Source organism: Agelaius tricolor, unplaced genomic scaffold (assembly GCF_023055355.1).
Source record: "Agelaius tricolor isolate 1412-34295 unplaced genomic scaffold, bAgeTri1.0.p SCAF_9, whole genome shotgun sequence".
Classification (NCBI taxonomy): domain Eukaryota; kingdom Metazoa; phylum Chordata; class Aves; order Passeriformes; family Icteridae; genus Agelaius; species Agelaius tricolor.
Genome location: NW_027269269.1, coordinates 39,946,595 through 39,967,950, shown reverse-complemented (window position 1 = coordinate 39,967,950; position 21,356 = coordinate 39,946,595). Strand labels below are relative to the sequence as shown.

The 21,356-nt window shown below is 39.2% G+C and overlaps 1 protein-coding gene across 14 annotated transcripts in view; it reads right to left on the bottom strand.

The window, feature by feature from the left end:
* The window catches only part of ROBO2 (roundabout guidance receptor 2), a 1,036,281-nt gene that overhangs the window by 33,208 nt on the left and 981,717 nt on the right, over positions 1-21,356 (bottom strand). For 10 of the 14 annotated variants that reach the window (XM_071433684.1, XM_071433685.1, XM_071433686.1 and 7 more), the window contains 6 exons: positions 20,438-20,565; positions 16,031-16,312; positions 15,527-15,652; positions 11,062-11,218; positions 4,915-5,175; positions 1,406-1,620 (listed from right to left, as the gene is read on the bottom strand). In XM_071433684.1, coding sequence (XP_071289785.1) covers positions 1,406-1,620; positions 4,915-5,175; positions 11,062-11,218; positions 15,527-15,652; positions 16,031-16,312; positions 20,438-20,565 — 1,169 coding nt within the window. The remainder of the gene's footprint in view (positions 1-1,405; positions 1,621-4,914; positions 5,176-11,061; positions 11,219-15,526; positions 15,653-16,030; positions 16,313-20,437; positions 20,566-21,356) is intronic. The other 4 variants (XM_071433695.1, XM_071433689.1, XM_071433697.1 and 1 more) reach the window with 1 other exon arrangement.

Below are 21,356 nucleotides of genomic sequence, written 5' to 3'. Positions count from 1 at the left end.
TGAATTCCTAACAGAAATGCTTCTGAGCCATTAGTGAGATATGCAAAAATATGCAGAATTATAGCCTGAAGGAGATTACTCTAGAAATTCAAGCAAAGTGAGTTAACATATGCATGCACTAAAAAGTTAACCTTCTCAATTCAGAGATTTAAACTTTAACTCTATGTCCTTCAGTTGCATCTGGATTTCAAATTGCAGCAGCAGGGATACAATTCTTAAATCTTAATTAGAGTGGCAAGCAGTCTGGCTCTAGGGTGAAGGAAAACATGGAAGGTGGGATTAAGCTACACACTATTTCATTAAAGAAGGGAAAGGAAGAAAATTATAGTATTGATGCTCCATCACTCTCATATTCCTGCAGTGTTTTCAGAACAGCAATCTTTAAGCATGAGTGCAAAAGCCTTGGAATTTCAGAGGGCCAGACAAAGAAGGAACTCAGTGGTGCTACGGTAGGAAGTTGTTCTAAACAAGTCTCCCTTAAGGTAAAACCAGCAATGAGTGTTTGTCTGCTGAATCAAAAACTGAAGCAGAACTCTCTAACACTGTGACATTGGGGATATTTGGGTCTCCAGCACACCTTCACATTATGGACACAGGACATTACATAGAGGCCCTGGTTCAACCTAAAGAGAACTACACTGATGCTTACACATAGTGCATGATGTCCATATAGAATCCATGTTTTCAAAAAACAATGTCTTTCACTGCCTAAATTTCACCAACAGCACTTTAATTCATTCAGATTCCATGCATTAATTTATTATAGTAGGTCCCCTTTCTAGGTCCCCTTTGATGATGATGTAGCTTTCCAAGGCATGCAAAGGACACGAAGGAGTGAGTGAAGGAGGGTCAGAATTATTAAACAGATTTTCTAAAAGGGAACAATTGCTAAATTCAGCAATACAAAGTATGTTCAAAATACACATTTTCCTACATAAATATTTACTCTAGAAATAAATGTTGTGCCAATCTAGCTACACTTACTCTGAAGTCCTTAACTTCCTTGTGTTCATCTCAGAAAGCATTTGCCCAGCAGAATATCTAAAAGTGTTTTAGGATAACATTTTTATGCTGCTACTGATTTATGAAATATATATTGCTAAGCTGAGGTCTTCCCCCTCCTTTTTATGTAACCGCCTTGCTTCTCTACTAGAATGAACCTTTCATGAAAGCCAGGATATAACTGAATTTTCTTTCAAGTCTTTAAAGCTTTTTAAAATTCATGAATTTCCTTATCATTTTTCAGCAAAGCAAAGTATTTCCAAATCCTTCTTTAACTTTAGTGTTTAGCATTAACATTTTAAATGTTACAGAAATCGAGTGGAATAAATTTTCACTTAGAAAGTGTCCAAATGGTGATGTTTTTTACTGGTAGTAACAAGTTGGTGTCAGTGTGTTTGGTTACCTGTTACAGAGCTCTCTAGATTGTCCATACTGGAGCCTGGAGTATGCTCTAGACCTCTTAGTGGCCTACTGATTTCTACAGTTTCTTCTTCAATATCATCCTCATCGTCATCGTCGTCTGGAACATCTGTTTCCAAATCTGAAATAAGGTTTCCAGATACGTATCCTAGGGGAGGAACTGGAGCCTGAGGAGGTTGTGTATTGCTTTGGATGTGCCTACACAAACAAACAGGAAAAGTTATCAGAATGGATGAGACTTTGCAGCCCATGGTCAATAAAACACAAGCCTTTCAACAAGTCCTGAAGTACATTTACAAAACGTGCTTGGTTTGGCCAAACTCAAGAAAATTCAGTTCAGTTATTCACTGCAGCTTCTAAGACCAGAGTGCCTGCACACTTTCCAATCTAAAATAAAAAGAATAAAGATAAAATCCTCGAGGATGGGGAAGGTGAGGAGTGTCTTCTCACAGACAAAGAGCAATAGACACAGAGGCTGCATAAATCAGGTAGGAAACCCATGGAAAAGCACAATTCTGAACCCCAGTCTAGCGCATAGGTGTCTCACCCAATATTCCCCCTTGCAAATCACACATTGAACCAAAGTTAAATCTCACTCCTTCCACTTAAACAGATGCAGTGCCTGAAGCAAAAGTCACCCTAAAGAGGAGGAAATGGCCAGTAGGACAGAAGAAATTTTCAAGTCCAATGAATGCATCATCAGCGAGGCCTTTTCATTTTGCTTTATTCCAAGAAGTTTAATGGATTTAATTGCAGCAGTATTAGGGCATGCATGTGTGAAATTACTCCATGCAGCAATTACATAAAGAAAAAAAAAAAAAAAAAAAGAAAAAAGAAGACAAAAAAGCACCCAGAGGATAGCTAAATGGCCAAAGGCAAGCATGGGATTCAGAGTTTGATGTGCCTGGTCCCTGAGAGAAAAGAACACCGTCAGCTTTCAGAGCAGCAGTCCCCACAGCACAACAGGTACACAGCAAGCAGTGCCAGGGGACCCAGGCACGACTGGCCTTGGCACAAGAGCATGTACCACACTTGAAATTGCTAACTTAGGCACATGGGAATCCTTGGGTGGCTCTACATGAGGTGCTATGACCTGATTTGAATCGGCAGCACTCTGGATGGGATCCAGGATTCTGCTGGTCTCTTGCTTGGACATGAGTAAAACTGAAGAAATTACAATTGTCACCTGTTTGGCTCCCAGCTATAACACATTTTCAGTGGAGACCTTGTGCTGAATTATTGCCTGCATGAATGAATTATCTTTATTCAATGAGCCTTTTTTTTTTTTAATTTTCATCATGTAAGTCTATCAGATATGAGAACATCATGGTAAATGTTATGTACCACTGGTAACTTTCTCCACCTCAGTGTAGGTTTTACCTTATTGCCTATTCTGAATCTAATTTCCAGAACAAGTGCTTCCTTTCTGACATACAACCCCCTTCTGATTAACAGTTATTGAACACTTTTCTGCCTGGACACCAGGTTTTTAGTGTTTGACACTGTGTTCAAAACACTGGGGCACTAAAGGGCACTACCATCTAACTAACCCTTAATAAACAGTGTGATTAGCTCCTAATCAAGCAAAATGCTTAAGTATATGTTTAATGTTAAGCTTGTGATAGAACAATTGAAGTCAATTTCTCATGTACTCACAGTTAAGCATATACTTAAGTGATTTGCTGGATCAAGGCCATAATGATTATGTACTTTTCCAGTAATCTCTAATGGGCTCTTTCTTAAATTCCTAGTTGGCTGATGTCTGTATTTCTCAGTTGCTACACCCACAGTACCCTGAGACCCTGACAGGTCTCATTTTGCTGTTTAGTTTTCCCCTGTCTCTACAATGGGCAGGTTAACTTTGTGAAAAGAAGACTGAAAAAATATTCCTTCCCAGTCAAAACAATGGAGGACTTTCTACCAACTTTGACTAGCATGATACATTATCCAGCCAAAGAACAAAAATATATTAAAAAATTCCATGTAATAAAAATCACTTGTATGTAAAAATCACTCCCAGCATTTAGCCCAATACTCAAAAGGTATGAAAAAAAGGTTATGTCCTTGTTTTGTTTTGGTTTTTTTTTTCAGACTTTCAGGCTCAATTACTGTGACTTTACACAAGAGCGACATTAAAATCTGTATAATCCTAAGCACATTATGAAACTTCCTGATCAATTTTCATTTCCCCAAAAAGGGAGCAAGACCTTTCCTGCCAGCTGCATGAGGCTTTGGTGTGGCGTCCTGCTCCGTTATCCGCGCCTGCGCTGGTTTGGAGTTTTGGAGGGCGTAGGAAGGGTAACAGCTGCACAATGCAGCAGCCACACACACTGTGTGGGTGTGCATCTGTGTGCTGGCTCAGAAGCCAGTGCCTTCACCAGGCCAGGTCTAGCTGCTGCCTGGGATTTGGGTCAGTCCCACAGGCAGGCTGGGGTCGGAGCTTGGCAGCGCGGCGCTGCAGCGGGACCAGGGTACCCTGTTGATCGAGTGCAGATTGCAGACAAGCCCCGAGGCTGCCACGGTGCCCAAGGAAAACAGCTGGCTTTGGTTTGGCACTGCCTGCCTACCTGCCTGATGTATTTATGGGAGCTCAAGCTGAATAAGTTTGTGGCTTTATTTAGCAGGGAAGAAAGGCTGCTCCTCTGCTGGCAGTGTGCCATTCGGTAACTAGCTCTGCTCTGCTCCGCCGAGAGTCGCGGGCTTTGTCTGGGTAGAGGAGTTGGAAAAGGACAACTGCTGCTCAGGGAACATCCAGGAACCAAGTGACCTTCACCACGTCCCCAGCCTGGTGCAGTTGACAAGTTCTTTCTCAGTCCCTGAAGAGATTGCTTCTGTTTGTTTTGCAGGGGAAATGTTACTGTGGTATTTGCTTGCTCTTCCTTTAAAGAGGCATAAAGCACTCTGAAACACTAGATCCATCCTATAACTACTAACGACTTGCTTTCTGCTGTTTCTGGGTTTTTCCTACGAATCAGAAATTCTCATGGTATTTCAAAGTACAGAGATGCAAATAATTCATTCTCATGTGACACAGTGTAAAAGCTGCCACATTACTATTCCAAGAAACTATCATTACTTTTAATCAGGAATTTAGAATCTTATTATTTTTGAAAATCCTAAAAAATTCCTGTCTTCTGCTAGCCTGAGAAGAGAGCACTCACAAGTGTATAAAAGCTGTCACGAGGTGGGTATTAACTACTTAGCCAAACAAGTGCAAAATTTTGGAGGAATATTGTTTTTACATGTTTTCAGACAAAATTTAGCATATTACCAAGTATTATGATTTAAAAAGCACATATGGATGTGTAGGGCCTTCCAACTGTGGGTAGAGTTTTGCTATTTCTTCTTCCATTTTACTTCTTTGGAAACACAATTGAAACGCTGTTGAATACGGTTGTTATTTACGTCAAAAAGGAATGAAGTATTGTTGTTGTTATTATTAATATTATTATTTCATTTCCCTGATCAGAGGTGACCCCTTCAAACATTTACCATGTCTGCTTTGCTATATCAAACTGGTAAGCCCTTGTTAACTCATCAAGGTGAGCTTGAAGCATTGGCTGCATCTCCTCTCGTGGAGAAGGCGTGAGAGTTGCAGTCGACTGCTGCCCAAAGGAGATGGCAGGAGATGAAGCTACTCCCCGGACAGGAGGTGTGGGGACACGATCATCATCTTCCTCAAGCTCATCTTCCATGCCCTGATGCAGGTAGGTCTGAACTGGCAAAGGTGGACACCAACCATCACTGTCATATCTACAATAAAAACCAAATAAACTTAGTGTATATCGAAACTCATCTCTGCTGCACAGTAGAAGGTGTAGAGGGTATACACAATTACTGATTCAGTTGGAAATCTTGCACACAGTGTGAGTTCTAAAATTTAATAAAAATAGGGTCTTAATTGCCTAGATTGTCCTTACTGAGTCAGTTTAATTTTTCCCACAACACCTAAGCAACTTGAATAAGATATGCAACAGAAAAATTACTGACCCATTATCACATTCATTAATGGTGATTAGATAATGTTACACCACAATCAACAACAAAAATGAACTAACTCACTTCCAGGATCGTTAATGTAGCAGAATGAATATTGACCTGGACATGAAAATAGCAGCATTCTTAAAAGGCAGAGCAAGCTTTATGTAGTAGCACTTATGCACTTATTTCACAGAATCCCAGAGAAAGCTGGGTTGAAATTGATCCACAAAGATCACCAAGTCCAACTCTTGGACCTGCACAGCACCATCCCCAAGAGTCACACCATGAGCCCAAGAGCATTATCCATTTACTTCCATCCTCCCCTTTATCTGTCTATAAATTTACCATTTGTTTCTGGTATGGAGCTTAAAAAAAAGCTCCACTTTCCTCATAAATTCTGGTCTTCCCACCCTGCACACGGGTGTCTCCTATGACGTGCAATACATCCATGTCACAGCAGCACTGACCCCAAGCATATGTTGTGTCACAGCACCAGCTGATAAGGTACATTAGCACACATGGTGACATCTCTGCCAGCACCCCCACCTCCTAACCAATCTGTACTGGGACTTACCTAGACAGTGCTACATTTCTGAACACTTTCAACACACCTGCCCAAAGCAAATGGAAAGATTAACCACTAGGAGTATTCTTGGATAATAACAAATTCTTCTTTCTTCAGACATAAAGGGTGTCCTGGTAGGAGTCTGTGGTTTTTGCTGCCTTATACCATAGGTGTAAGGGGTGGTGCTATATCTGATCAGGGCTAGAAACAAAAACTTTATATTTTATTACCACTTCTTACACAAGTTTTGCCAGCAAGTCAATTCTTTTCAGTCTCTGCACTCATCAGAGGATCTTTCAATTCAGTGTTGTATGACAGTATCACCCTGGGATACTGTCCCTTAGAGACTGGCATCATTCCAGGTGGATAGGCCTTAGTGACTGTGGTCATTCCCTGTGCATCACCTCCCCAGAGTAATTCCCTAATCTGAACACAACTTCAGTTGTATGCAGCTTTGCTGACAATCACACCACTCAAATCTCAACTGTCTACTTTTTCCATCTTCAAAACATCCAGTCAGGCATCAGTCCCCTGAGCACCAGCACACATTTCTTCTTAGCTTCTGGTGTATTCCAAAATAACTCAGGAAACACAGTTGCTTTTTTTTTTTTTTTTCCCCTCAAAACACAACCAGACAGCCACAAGCTCTCACAGCTCCTTCACTGTCAAACCATCACACACTCTAAAGGCCATTTCCCAGGCATCATCTAAGTCACTTTATCTTCTTCCCACCTTCAAAGACTGCTGACAAGGTCCTTTTTTCTGCAATGCAGGCAGGCAGTACATTGCACGATACAGTTAATTTCTCAAACCAGCTTAAAAATACTCCTTTAAAGCTTCTGATTTGGAAGGAAGGATTTACCAATTTCCCAAAGAAAAATGAATTACTGTCAATTTTCTCAAATGCAAAGCCAGGTTATAAAAAAGCTGGGAACACTGAGATGGAGAAGTTGCAAAACCTGTATTATGAACAGAACATTTACTTTCAGCAAAACCCAAGGATTTCTTAAATTAACTAAACTACTTTTTCCTTATTCAGAAGTCTGTAGTCTACATTTAAACACACAGATTCAGGACAGCTAAAACAACCTGATTTAATAATCCAAAAGTCCATGCACGATATATCTGGTAATTCACATTTGCATAAATTTAAATCTCTATATATGTAGATATAATCATAAACAGATATTCAAACACATATGAGCACAGAAGTGAAAATAAAGGCTGCTTCTTAACATCTGGCCTCTAGGAGAGGTTGAGTGATTGATCATTACCATTTTCATAACACAAAGATTTAAGAAAATGTTACATGATACATATTCATCCTTAGCAAACAATTAAGATATGACCAGCTGTAATTTGTCTTTCCAAACAATGTTTACTCAGGACATTTGCAACCAGGGCTGAAGGGACCATCCTAAATCATGCTGTGAAAACTGTGCAGTGAAACAGTCCTCTTGCTTCCTTTTGCTCTCTCAACCTCATGCTTTGCTATAATGCCTTCTTCTTTAAAAGGGACAGGGGAAAAAGGCACTCCCTGGTGACTCTGCAATGATGAATAAACCAGCTCTGGATGTCCTCGCCTTCTGACCCTACTCGCTTCAAATCCCCAAATGTTCAACTTGGTAGCAAAAAGGTTTCTTAGTAAAGAGGTTTCTCAGTGAAAAGATTCTGCAAAAGTACTGTACCTTTATCCAAATTTTGTTTGAAATGGAAAGCAGCCTAAGCCTGAAGTTCAGGACACTGAGAATCGAGATTTCAGGTACAAGAACCTTTGTCTTCTTAATGTAAGGTGTCTGAAAAGCCACAAGCCCTAATCTTAATTTTGGAGAAAAACAAAATAAAGCAAAAACCCCCCAAAACCAACAAAGAAGAAAAAAAAAGGAAAAAGTAAACCTAACAGACTACATAGTAACTACATGCCACATAAGTGATAAAGCTATAGAAACATCTGGTATCACCATAGTGATTACTGGCCATATCCATGTTCTTTTTTGTTTTTTGAGTAAATCCAACGTGGTGAAAAAGCCACTTTTTTCAAGTACACTTATTGAAATCTAAGTGCCTTAACTTCATTAGCAACCTCTGATTGTATTTTCATTATAATTAAGACCCTAATAAGTTCTGGTTAACAAACATGAGCTTCTATTTTTCTAATAAGTTTTATTGTACTGTCAGCACTACTATTCTATAGCAATCTTTTACTATTAAAATCCCTGATTCATTACATTAATAGATTTGTTCCTTTAAAATATAAAATAAAGGTGATAGATACAGGGCACATTCTGTAAAAACTGTGTTTCATTACACATATTGTTGCAACAAATGAAGCTTCCCTCCCTGGAACTCACCAGAAAGGACTTTTTGAAGTAAAAGGTACTACTTCCTTAACTTTTCCTAGAGACAGATAATAGGTATCAAATATATTGACATTCAGCAGCTAATATTCCATTTTGAGGTGTAATCAATAGCAAGAAATAGAAAAAAACAACAATATGCTGACTGCCTTTACTGGGTTGGCTCAAGATCATGCATATTGTTAGTGAAAAATCAAAGTAAAAGATAATGAGTAAGAAACAAGCATTTCTTTACTGTCAAGTTTACATAAAATCAAGCAAAATCATCTTCTCTGAAAATGGTTGGAAAGGGAGCATGTCAGTTTGGGAGCTCCTATAGGAAAACAGTAACTTAATTGGCATAAACAGGCTCTTTGCTGAGGTTAAACAGGAATCTAAGAGATCCCCAAAGCTACCACATCGTATAACAGGGCTAGCTGGAATAAGATATTCAGTTTTCCTTCTGCAGTTTATGGAAAATGGGAGGCAAATGTCAACCCTAGTGCCTGTAGGAAATAGATGGTACAGAAAACTGAGTGTATTTTTCTGTGATAGGTGAAGTTAGGGGTTTGTTTAGGTTTTTTTATGCCACTTGGTATTGTGGATTATCTTTTGCAACTCAGCAGTCCACTAGTGCTTATAAGGCCACTAGCACTAATCTCTAGTAAGCAAAACTAGGTGTCAACAGCTTTGAGGTTTTTTTGTGATAATCATTCCAATGAAACTTACATTTGAATTTAATTGTTATAGGAAGACACACAGAAAAACAAGTTTCTGTTTAGGTGCCACCCTCCTTGTTTTATTGCTCTAAAATTAAAACACTTTGAACTTGTCACAGAGTAAATCAAAACAAAACAAGGGGAATAAAAGAGTTTAAAAAATGTGGCTTTTTTTTTTTAAACTAGTATGCCCAAGGCAACATAAGGAATGCAGTCTGTGATTTTTTTTCACTTCTAGCATGTTGAAAAGCACAGAAACAAGACCAACCCCTAAATACAGAAGGATTATTAGTATTGGAAGCATCCTCAGAAAGTATGGGCATTGCAGATTCAGTCTTCACCAAAGGTGGTTGCAAATTACTGTAGCTCCAGACTGAGACTCTAAGTCCAACCTTCGAATTTTTCTGTGTTTGGTGAAATGCATGTTACAAAGTCTTGCTACCACCACTGCTAATGAGATATTACAAAAACCAGAGAAGAGCAATTCAAGGCATAATCAGAGGAAAAAACTATGTCTGAATGGTTGTGAACCTGGAGGCTGGTGATTACCTTCTCCTTAAATAACCAATGTTGTCTTGGTGACCAACATCATTCTTTCCAGCTAAATTACAGATGCTTTATGCAACTGAGGAGTCCAGCCCTATGCCATGAGGGATTTCTCTATAAGGTATTTCCATTTACCTTTAATGCTATTTCATTGTTCTGAAGAAAATCCAAGTGGTTTGCCTTCTATTGCATAATTGTTTTAGTGAAACGGTTGCACATGTGTTTTAAGGATATAAACTGATAAAGACAAAATTATTTTATGGTGAAACAATTTAAAATTTATTTTAGCCTCTTATAACAGAATACAGAAGACAATGATTAAATGAACTTTTTGTTTTGAGATTTCAACAACACTCACAATCAGTAAGGTTATTAATTTTCCTTTACTTTGAAATTTTAACTATACAGCCTGAATGGGCCTTAATTTTAAGAAGAACTTCACTGACTTACACAGTCATTTATTGCTCATTATAAGAGTCAAAGGAGTTGGTATAAACTGAAACAAAATGGAATTTTTCTAACTTTAATTATGAAAGTAGTAATGATCAATTCCCCCTTACAATTGAGATAACAATTGAAGTATTTTTATTCAGTAAAGCTATTACAATGTATTCTTAAAAATGTTTCATCCTTGGGAAATATTGATTAATCCATGTATTGAAACAGACAGAAATTTGTCCCTGACAGAAAAATTACTCTCAAAGACTCCAAAAGAGCTACTCACAGTAAACTATGTTTTTATATACTCTGATTTACCTCCAGAATTTGATAACCTGGTACACAACATAATTACACTTTATAAAAAGCAATTTGTAATTGTTGTCTGTGTAGGAAATGTCTCTTTCCTCTCATTTAGCACTTCTTGTGTGATTTTGTGTCCTTGAAGACAAGTTTGAGCTATGCAAAATTATGTTGAAGGTTCCAGAAACTTGAAAGTTGTTTGAATAATAGCAAAAAAAGCCTATAATTAGCATGCCTTCCTCAACTGTGAAATTTCTTCTAAAAGCCGATGAGAAGATTATTATCCATTGGTTGATCTTCAAAAATTAATCCAATTTGGTGGTTTTTTTTTTTTTTTTGTTCTGTTGGCTCTAATATTTTTAAACATCAAAGCAGTGAAAAAGTACACAGAGTCAGATTATGTCATCCTTACTCACTCTGAGTCCCATCAGCTGCATGCAATCCCAGAATTCAATTAAGCTACCTGTGAAGTGAGATACTTCTCAGCATGAGAAAGCACTGAAGCCCTACATGATGATGAAGCAAGGTCACTTTTGTTTCCATCTTCAGTCACTATCCAGAGAAGTTATTCAAACATTCCTCCTCCACAGCCTTGAATCAGTCTACAGAATAAGTTGTTCTCTTTCTTTTTTTTTTTTAACAAATCAGAATAATATTGTCACTTATCAAAATTAAAAAAAAAAAATAGAAAAGGACTCATTTCTGCAAATCACAGATTTTTCTTCAAAAGAAAAAGAAAAAAATAATTTACCCTGCTTCTTGCTGATCCACCCCATAGTGTTCCAGCTCTGTGCCTGGAAGTGGCTGCACAGGAGGGGGTGGGAGGGGAACACTGGCCCAGGTTGAACCATTATTTTTCTGGGGCTTGGTAGTATTTTTGTTTTTCTTCTTTTTCCCTCCTTTGCCACCTGCAAATCCAAAAAAGAAAAATAAAAATGTTAGAGGTATAATGTGGAAAAAAAGGCCAGCTATTTACATTTCTTTGACAGAATTCTGATTCCAGAGCACATGCCCCAAAAAAGAAGATGGATTTATATCTCAGCAGAATCAGCATCAACGTGCTAATGCTGTCACAAGGTTATAAGTAATAAAAGAGTGGAATGGGGAATATTCTGAATATTTACTGAAAAACACTTCTTTTTAAACCTCTGTACATTTGCACCACAGTAGTGCAGAAACAAGGAAAGACAGGTTTTCCTGTATAAGAAATATATTTCCTGTTTTATTCAGGTACACTTTATAACTTCTTAAATTCGCTCTTAGATAAAATTATAATAAAACACAGCAAATTATTTCAAATGTCAGAATCCACTGTGATTATAACACAGTTTTGCATAATCACTTACTGTGGAAAACATGGAGGTTAAGGACACCATCCAAAAAAACTGTCATTGGAGTCAAGAACTTCCAAGGTAAGAGTAAATTGTCAAAACAAAAGAAACAGGGTTTTGTTGTTAGGAATTTCCTAATTTCTGGGTTTTTTTTAAAGAGTGGGAAGTTGTGCAATATTTTAAGACTGACTGTTTCACAGGATTCAAATGTCTTGTGCCACTGTCGAGAAGAGGTTTTATTTCTGAGATACAGCTCTAATGGATGAGGTAGAAATGCAATGAGCAATGCATTTTGGTTAAACCCTCTGCTCTTATTGTCCTTGGATCCACTTCCCCAGCTGAGACACTTCCATTTGTGGGAGAGTGATCTTACAGAGAAAGCTCTCATCCCACTTGGTTTGCTTCTTTTATTTTTGCCTGACTTCTTTTTCTTGTCAGGAATTCATTAAGAGGAAGAATGGCTCAACATTTTGAATCCCTTGACCGCTTGGGGACTCATCTATTTTTTGGAACTTGTTGTGGCTTTCAAACTCTTTGTTGGGTGGAGGAATGGTTTGTCAGATGCCTTTTCAGTGGGGTTCCCAGCTGCTCTCACTCATCCCTGGCCTGTTGCAGAAAGCACAGTCTAATCCATCTTACCCACTGATGTCTCTTGATGATTTACAAGGATCAGCCAAAAAAAAACCCTCACATAAAAATGAATCAATGAATCTAGAAAGCCACAACTGACTGGTCAGGGAGGGTGGCACAATGTGCACTGGTAGGCATCACCCTCTGTGCCACGGCTCAGAGAAACACAGAAGGAGGTGCAATTCTAGTGACAGAATTAATTAATAAGACAGTCCCCTATCATGGGACTTTTTGTCTTTGAGACGGTGAGTCACAGGCTTTCTTCTGTTACCTCCAAACGTCACCTGGATGAAAACAGGGACAAATAGAGAGGGAAGAAAAAGGTGATTCTGTGACTCAGAAGTAGCTAAAACTTGTATTTTCACCTCCTGTTGTGCCTGCTAGAGACAGGCAACCAGCCCAGTAATATTTCCAATCGACCTGGCTGGTAGCACATTGGAAGCTTTCCACTACTCAATTCCAGACCAAAGCTCTTCCTTCCTTGTTTTGGAGTATTTATAATAAGTCCAGCCAAGATCCTGTGATTCACTATGTGTGAACTGAGCTGATATTACTTCTATTAGGATGGAAAACAGACTCTTCCTTCCCTTTGTAGCCTGGCAGAAAGGACAGCTTTCTTGAAAATGGAAAGAACATTTTGACTGGTGAAAAGAAACCCCAGCGACAGTGGAGATAGAGGAACAAATATATGAACCTTCTGGAGGGAAAGTGAAGCTTTCAAAGCACAGGTAAGGCTAAAAAAGTGGAGTTAGAAATAGGGTCACTGAACAGTGCAAAGAAAGTAGGTTAATTTTAGTTTGTGGGACATGGAGAAAATTTTTTAAACGTCATCAAGAACTAAGGCAGGAGGGGCTGCTTTAGGAGAAAAGCACATGCAGATATTTTTATGTTGCAGGAGGATTTAAACTAGGAACACACAGAGAAGGGAAATGCAAAGAACAACTTCAGCTTAGAGATTAGTTGAGGTGGAGAGGAAGATTTTAGAAGTGTAGCATCTTGATGATCTTAGGAGACTGGTAAAATGTAGGTTGACATGTGGAGTGCTAATATGGGAGTCACTTGGATTTTGGGAGTTTCAACGAGAGAAATTAGAGATAATGGAGATATTAGAAGGAGTGAAGCAGAGAGACAAGGGACTTGTTTAGATGAAGAAATGAAAGAAGAGAACTCCAAGGTCATTACTGGTAGAGGAAAGCAGCCTACACTGTGCAGCTGGGCAGAATATTTCTTTTCTGTCCCCACGGACAGAGTTATTCCACTGTCAGACTGGTGGGACAGACACCAAACACATAAAGCCTGATTTGTGTTTGAAAACTGATGCACCAAATCTTTGTTTCCCCATAGCAACAAAGCCTGATGCTTCAATGTCTCCTCACACTGAAATTCAATTATATTGTTTAAATCTCCAGGTGAATCGGGTACTGGAGAAAGAATTTGCCATCTGGGCTGCTGATCCTAGTACAGATATAATCTGTGCAAACTATAGCTACAAAATTTCCCTGCCTCATAAAGCAGTTGAGGTTTTAGCTGTTTTCCATTCCACAGTGGGATAGGGATTCTCATGATATTCATGTAAGAGAGACAGAAACTTAGTCAGAATAATAAGTGGTACCTAAAGTACTAACCAAGGAAGTGAGAGAACAAATCCCTGCTCCCCCTGATGGGGACTACATAATCAAAGCTGGTCTCTGACTCCAGTGATGCTCTAATTATCAGACTATTTGAAGGTCTCCCCCAGTTTCTTGTGTATCACAGACATAATTATCCTGCATCAAAGGCATAATTAGTGGGCAAGGGAGAGCAAAATACTGACTCGGCAGTCCAATAATCTGGCACTCATCTGAGCACTGGGGCATCCAGTTTTGAGCTGCCTTGGTCAAAACAAGAGTGCCCTGGCCATATGACTGACTATATCCCCAAGTTTCCTAGTGTCATCAGGAAATTCACTTCTGGCTGAGAAACACTACACAGAATATGTGGCATTTGAAATATTTGATCAAAGTCCAGCCTTTGATCAAAAAGGGCACTTTCCAGTGACACTTCCTATTTTCTGAGAAAATTCTTAGGCAGCCTTAGCTGTTAACATATCTAAAGTGTGATACTGCCCTCTGATTCCTGACATATATGTGCCTCAGCACACCAATTTCTGCATTTTCATGCAGCCTGGGGAGCAAGCTGATTTCCTAAGCTACTTGTCAATATATCTCACATGCAAGGAATAAGAAGCTTTCTTGAAGTATTTCAGCTTCCAGATACCTCTCTGACAATGCCATAAGCCTATTTTTTGGTCTCAGTCAAATCAGCTAATGCCACCCCTTGTGAACACAAGACTTGCAAACACATTTGACTATTTGAGTCATGGGCCAATGATAATAGGCTTCTTATCTCAAGATTCAGTTTGAATAGTTATTTAAATTGACAGAAAGAAGCTATTTCTAGGTTTGGTCTGTTACTGGGAAAACTGCTCCAGCTTAAAGTAGAAATTCCAAAAGCTGTGGATATATTCTGAATATCAAAAAGTCCATTCAGTGCTCTCATATTTCAGCTAGGTGAAATCCCAGATTTTCATCTTAACTGTTGCCTTTTCAGTTTTTGCCTTGACAGAAAAAAAAAAAAGACAACTATACATAACATAAGCAACAAGTAAGCAAAATTAAAGGAATCAAGAAACAAGGTGTGCTCAGATATAACACACAACCACATGTACTATGATCATTTTCATCTGATGAAAATGCATCATGTTTCCAATAGAACATGCAGCACACACATAAAATTTACATCCTGTTTGTAGGCAAACTTGGCACAATTTGTTGAAACCCCAGTCACCTTTCAGGGCCCTACAACTATTTCCAACCTGCTTCACTGTGGAACAGCTTGTGGGAATGGGGTATCTGTTAACAACTCAACAAAAATAAGAATCCCCTCATTAAGTTCAGTGTGGGGAGACCTATAAACTGAGGATGGATGCAGAAATATATTTGCTCCACAGATTGTTTCAGAGAAAGGATGTGACAAGGCCAGGCTGGCAGCTGCGCCGACAAGCGCACACATGGAAGGACTCTCCAGTCATCTCCAAGTAGGTCCTGCAAAAAGCTTTTTTGTTTCAGCAGAGACCCATGTGGCACTGCTTGCTGATGGGCAGGAACTCTCATGACTATCCTCAGCTGGTGCCTGGGAGGTGTTCTGCCTCCCTGGCGAGCCGCTGGCCAACACCCCTCCGTCCCTCGCTCCCCTGCGCACGGCGACAGAACCAACCTGAGAGGCTGCCACTCCTTTCGGAGCTGTTGTGGGAGCTGGTGGTGCTGAAATCCTGTGACTGGTTGTGTGGCAATCTATTAGCCAGTCCCTCAGCCACCCGGTAGTCAGGGATGTAAAGCAAGGCTAAGGGTTAAACGGCAGAGGTCACAGTGGCATCGTGGGATTAGTTGACAGCACAAGCACATGCAACACATGCAGTTAGCAAGTCAGGGGCAGATGGCGTGGGGAGGCAGGTTTTAACTTGGTTAGTTTTAAAGGTACACCTACCCTAGCCTAATGGAAGACAGATGGCTTGGTGACTAGCACAGGACAAAGAGCATTAAAAGCACAGGGCAATGTATTTTGTGATCAGGTGAGGTTCAGCACACATGCAAGGTGTGTGGGCATTAGTTCAGGTCAACATGAACAGTGTCTCACAAAGCTAAAAAGAATTTTCTAATTCATGCACAGATGATACAGTACACAAAGCCAAGGGCTTTGGAAAATAAGAGCTGCAATTACCATTGTTGCCTTTGCCTTGGTCTGGGAGAGAGTAACCAAATCCCATGAGGTCATTTTTTTGCTGAATTGAGCTTTTCCACTGTGGATCTGGTAAATCGACGGCCAGCTCGTGGATGCTGTTGGAATGCAGGATCTGGGTGGTGGCATATGGCGTAGCCTGGGTTATTTGGCTGGAGCTGTTGTAACTGGTTTTGGTGGTGAAGTCAATGCTGCTGTAAATGGCTCCATCAGAAAGCATGGTAGCGGTTTTATCTCCTTGCCCTGGCACTGGTGGCAGCACATCTGTGGAACGAAACAAATCACTGAGGCATGGGAAGCCTGCAAGTACCAAGGTTTAAGCCGAGAAATAAACGTGTCATTTTGCACGTTTGCATTTCAGCTGAGACAGGTCCATGAGCCAACGAAGGGAAGATGATGTACAACCATGGCCAAGCTTTCAGCAGCTGTGACAGGCCTACCACTTGTCCTTCACGTCTCACTGCCTAAAACCATCTTTTTTTTTTTTTTTTTCTTCCTCATACCTTCAACTGTGAAAGTGAAGTTTGGAATATTTCTCTACTGAAGAATGTTTTCAATTGTTCACTCCATGTCAGAACCAATGAAACTGTCTGGGCTTCAGGGAAATGATGAAAGGAGAGAATTTACAAATCATAGAGGGAACTTGCCCAGCAAATATGTAGAAAAACTCTCAAAGTAATTTTTTAAGGGCATCACCTTGATTTCCTTGAAACTTTTTGCATCAGCTTATCTAATTTTCCTTTTGACATTAGCCAGTACATTCCTTCTTTTCAACAAAAGAAAAACCTGGCAAAAAAAAGTTATTTGTGATACATGAACGATAATTTGCTATTCAGAAAGGATTTAGGTGATCAGACCCTCAAAATGGCGAAGCAATGTTGATAATGGAGAACAACTTGTACAAAATCTCCAGTACATTTACCTGAAAACCATTACAGCATATTTAACTAAATATCTGCTGAGTATTCCCAATATTTTGAATCCTATCCCACACAGCAATTTGTATCTTTAATCAGTTAGATTGGCAGTCTCTCTCCTTACTAAACACTGAAGTGACCTTTGCTTGTGGAATACTAGATCTAGAAACTGAGACTAGTGAAGTGTGAAGAATCTAATGATGACTGACATGATGTCCCAAGGAGAACCACAGCTTAGCAGATAACCCTCCTTCCTGCTCTCTCAGAAGTCAATATCTCAAATGGTACTATTTTTACAATTTATTTAGACTCTGAAAAGTTGAATCAATTCCAGAATGTACTTCTTTAAAAAATCCTTCATTTATATGCCATTTTCTTTCTACAGCCAGATGGCAGATACAGGTTCCAACTGTTAGATCACTCTTGAGATAATGAACACTCCTATAGGGAGGATGTTCAGATCCTATTCTAGGGATAACAGCCATTTTTATGTACCTTAAGCCCCAGAAAGAAAAGATGATTCTTGCACCTAGTCAAGGGTTTAAGCTCAGTTCCAAACTCAGATGTGGGTTTTGTGCAACCTCAGGGAATACATCTGTTCTCTCACTGTCTCAAAGACTTATCCAGCAATGAGATGTGACACCATGGTCTCCTAACACTGACTTGGTATTTTTTGTTTGCTTTAGTTTTTTTGGGGTTTAGCATTTTTTTCTTTTCCTGGGATGAACATTTAGATCACAAAACTACTCTCTCTTGCATTCAGGTGTGCTACAGTGAACATTTTAACATGGCCCTAATAACATCTTCAGTCTCAGGGCAGCAAAATAATATTAACAATAAATATGGCAATAGCAAATGTTCAGCAGAGACACTGCAGAAAGAGAGATTAAATTTGGGTCTATCAGCATGATCTGGTTTTGCATACAGCAGGGAAATGGGCACAATCAAGTATTTAAAAGATCTTAATTATATTAACTTATATCTGCGGATAAATTTCAAGTGCAAAAAAATTACAATTAATGCAAACTATAGCTCATATTTCAAAATCATGTTGGTACTATCTGCACATATTCAATTTTGTTTGTGCTTTCCAGGGGCAGTACACAAACAAAAATGCATCTATGTGCAAATACAGCATGAGATGTGAGAGACAAGTGCAGTCCTATTTTTCTTGCATTTCATCCACAATATGAACATTTCTCCTTTCTACAATCAGCTCTGTCAAAGTATAATGGCTTGAAGTTTAGTAAATAAATTCTGTTGTTGATGTATAAAGTGAAGTAAATCCAGCTCAACCTGTCTGTGTTGGATTTGAAGACTCAAGGAAGTAAAAACTAGCAAAATGCTCATCACTGAAGTACTCAGACATACATCTGTCTTTTAGAGCATATTTTTGGCAACTGAAGAGGTATCATGTCTATACAGTCATTTAAAAATGGAGAACTATTCATGTGTACACACTTGAAAGGGAAGTTGCATAGCTGCCCACCAGCCAAGGACTTTCAGTCATTCTTACTGATAAGCTGAGGTTCTCCAGACTTTCTGGGAATTTTCAGTACAAGCACAGATTACTTTTTTGACCTCAGTGAGATGTATACATTTAAGCACTCAAAGAGCTATTAAGTAGAGATTTTACAAAGTGCCATAGTCACCGACTCAAAGTCAAGTGGGATTTTCCCAGCAAGCTGTCACAGCAAAAACACCACACTGTACATTTCAGACCAAAGATGAAGATGCATTTCCCACTGGAAACCTTCCCCAAGACTCTCCAAAATCCAACTTTTGCTATAACTCTTGAGATAAATGAAATAGTGCTGAAATACTTGTGCAGGGAAGCTCTTTCTTGCTGCCTTGGAGATGCAATACCATTTTGTGGCCTTACATGACTCCAAGCCTCACCTGTGCTTCCCACTCAGAGCCTTGCTCTCAAATGCCTATCTAGGACAGTTGATCTCACTCTTAAGGGAAATTTTAGGACTGCCTGCCTCAGCTTCTGAGTTTCCAGGTTGAGTGATGTCACCCAACTCTTTTTTAAAATTCTTACAGAGCTTTTATGTTATTAGAGACCTTTTAACCAGTAAAAGAGGCACAAGCTCCATCTATATAGTTAATATTCCATCTCTACATGTTAAAATCTTCCAATCCATCTTTATGCAGAAATATCTAATCTCAGCTTCTGAAAGCGATGGAGATAAGTGATCCCAAACCACCCAGAATAAAAGTTTCAGCTCAACTGTAAAGATCATGGGTGGAATTAAGCTGCAGAATTTTAAAGCGCAACTGTTATATCTCTTGCATGAATTTGGACTTATACTTCATGCATATTGAGGCCAAAAATTAAAAAAAAAAAAGCTTCCAATTTCAGTTGTATAGAGCCAAATGCTAAAAGAAAATGGTAATTTTTCTGTATTATGTAGGCTTAAGAAAAGATGGAAAAGTACTGAAGGGTTTTATTTTCAAGATATTCGCAACAAAGAAGCTGGCAGAAATTCAGTTGCCTTGTAAATATTATCAAAAGTTTTGCTTGCTCTTAAATATTTTTGACAAGAACTTTACAACATTTTTATACAGAATATAAATCTAGTGTGTTTTGTTGTAATTTTAAGTCACAGTAGTCAAACCACAGGCAAGAGGCTTTTCATAGGAATGTATAACCAGAATGATGGATGGTCTTCAGAAGCAGATTCTGACCAGCATGCAGAATTAGCTGAGTTCCTTGAGAAACCAAGGAAGTAATAGAGAGATGGGAATACTACTATTACTTTTAAAAATCCCAATCCTACATATTAAAATTCCCATTTGAGTTAAATGTTTGAAATGAAATGAGCCCTCTAAAGATTCCTTCCTCATTGTAACAATACATCTTTATCTCACTCCCCTAAAGGTGCTCTCTCAAGTCAAAATAGAAACAAAACTCTAAAAGATCTAAATAATTCCTTTTTATGTATCCTTTCCTCCAATGAAAAAGAAAGTTGCTTAAGATCTTTGAGATTTTCTTCACAGATTATGGTTGACACTAAGAGGAGGCTCTCAGCAGGAAGAGGATGGGTAAGGTGACAGCAACAAAGTTCTTGTGTCCTTCTGCTGAAGGAACATCTTTCCTGCATCTCCAGTGTTCTCTGCTCTTATGGATGTCCTCCATCCCTGGTTATACTGCCCTGCATGGCACACTGCTCATCTCCACAAAAAAGGGAATGAGGTTGAGACACAAACACATTTCCCTTGACATCAGACATAATCAGACCCTGTCTCACCACTGTGGGGCAAATTACAAACCAGACCTACATTTTTAAAAATTAAAAAGAGATTAAGCAAAAGGAACATTTTAAAGTCAATTTTCAATCAAATCTAGAAAAAAATAAACACATAGAAAGAACTATAATGATAAAAATATTATACAGTATTCATCATAGATGTTAACTAATGGAAGCCTATTTTATAATATCGGGTGACTTAATAAAAGGAAACCTACCTCCACGACCAAAATTCCCAAGATCATTGGGTCCACTAGTACTGTTATTTACTGGCAGACTTGTGGCAGGCCAAGAGTCTGCAAGCCAAGGATAACTGGGGTCACTGGCATTCAACAGACCTGGTCGACTGAAGCAGAATAAGAAAAAGAGATATACACACAAATATATACATATATATAAAATTACAATACCTGTGAGATAAGTAGTGATAGAAGAGGGCATATTACTGTTCTTCTAACTCCATAGGTAACTAACAGTTTAGGAGACTTTAATTTATTTCAAATTACAACTGTATAGCCTTTGATGATTTAAAGACCTTGAGCAGTTAATTAAGGTTATATACAAATCAACTTTGTCAGTAGAAGAGGGACTAGGCATCCGTCGTGACTCTGCCAGAATCCAAATGAACTCCGTTGTCTGTGTGAAACAGGAGTTAGGCAGCACCATCATGGGATCCTACGCCAGGGCTGAATGATAAATTACCACCTCAAGGGAGCCATCACTCAAACTGATTACTCCATATCAGCCATTTCCAGGACTTTGGGCTACTATTTCTTCCTTCCCTTGCATCCCAAATGCATGCCTGTCATCTACAGGCTGGTAACTCTTTCTTCGAGCACTCTTGGATGGTTTAGAGGAGAACAGGTTTGAGGAGGATTAATGGCAAGTCCACAGCTATCTCTGCGTGTCACTGCTGCACGGCTTTCATACCCCTGTAATTCCCACTCTGAGAGCAGTGTTAAACAGGGAGCATGGTGAAAGAGAAGGCACACCCGGGCCACGAGGCATCGTGCCTCTCTCACCCCAGGAAAAACCAAAATTTAGCAAGGCAGGTGGATTGTTTGTGTGCGTGTTCAGCAGGGGAAACAAATCATTTGCTGCACACACCCTTTCCTGCCACATGAAAACAAAAAGCCG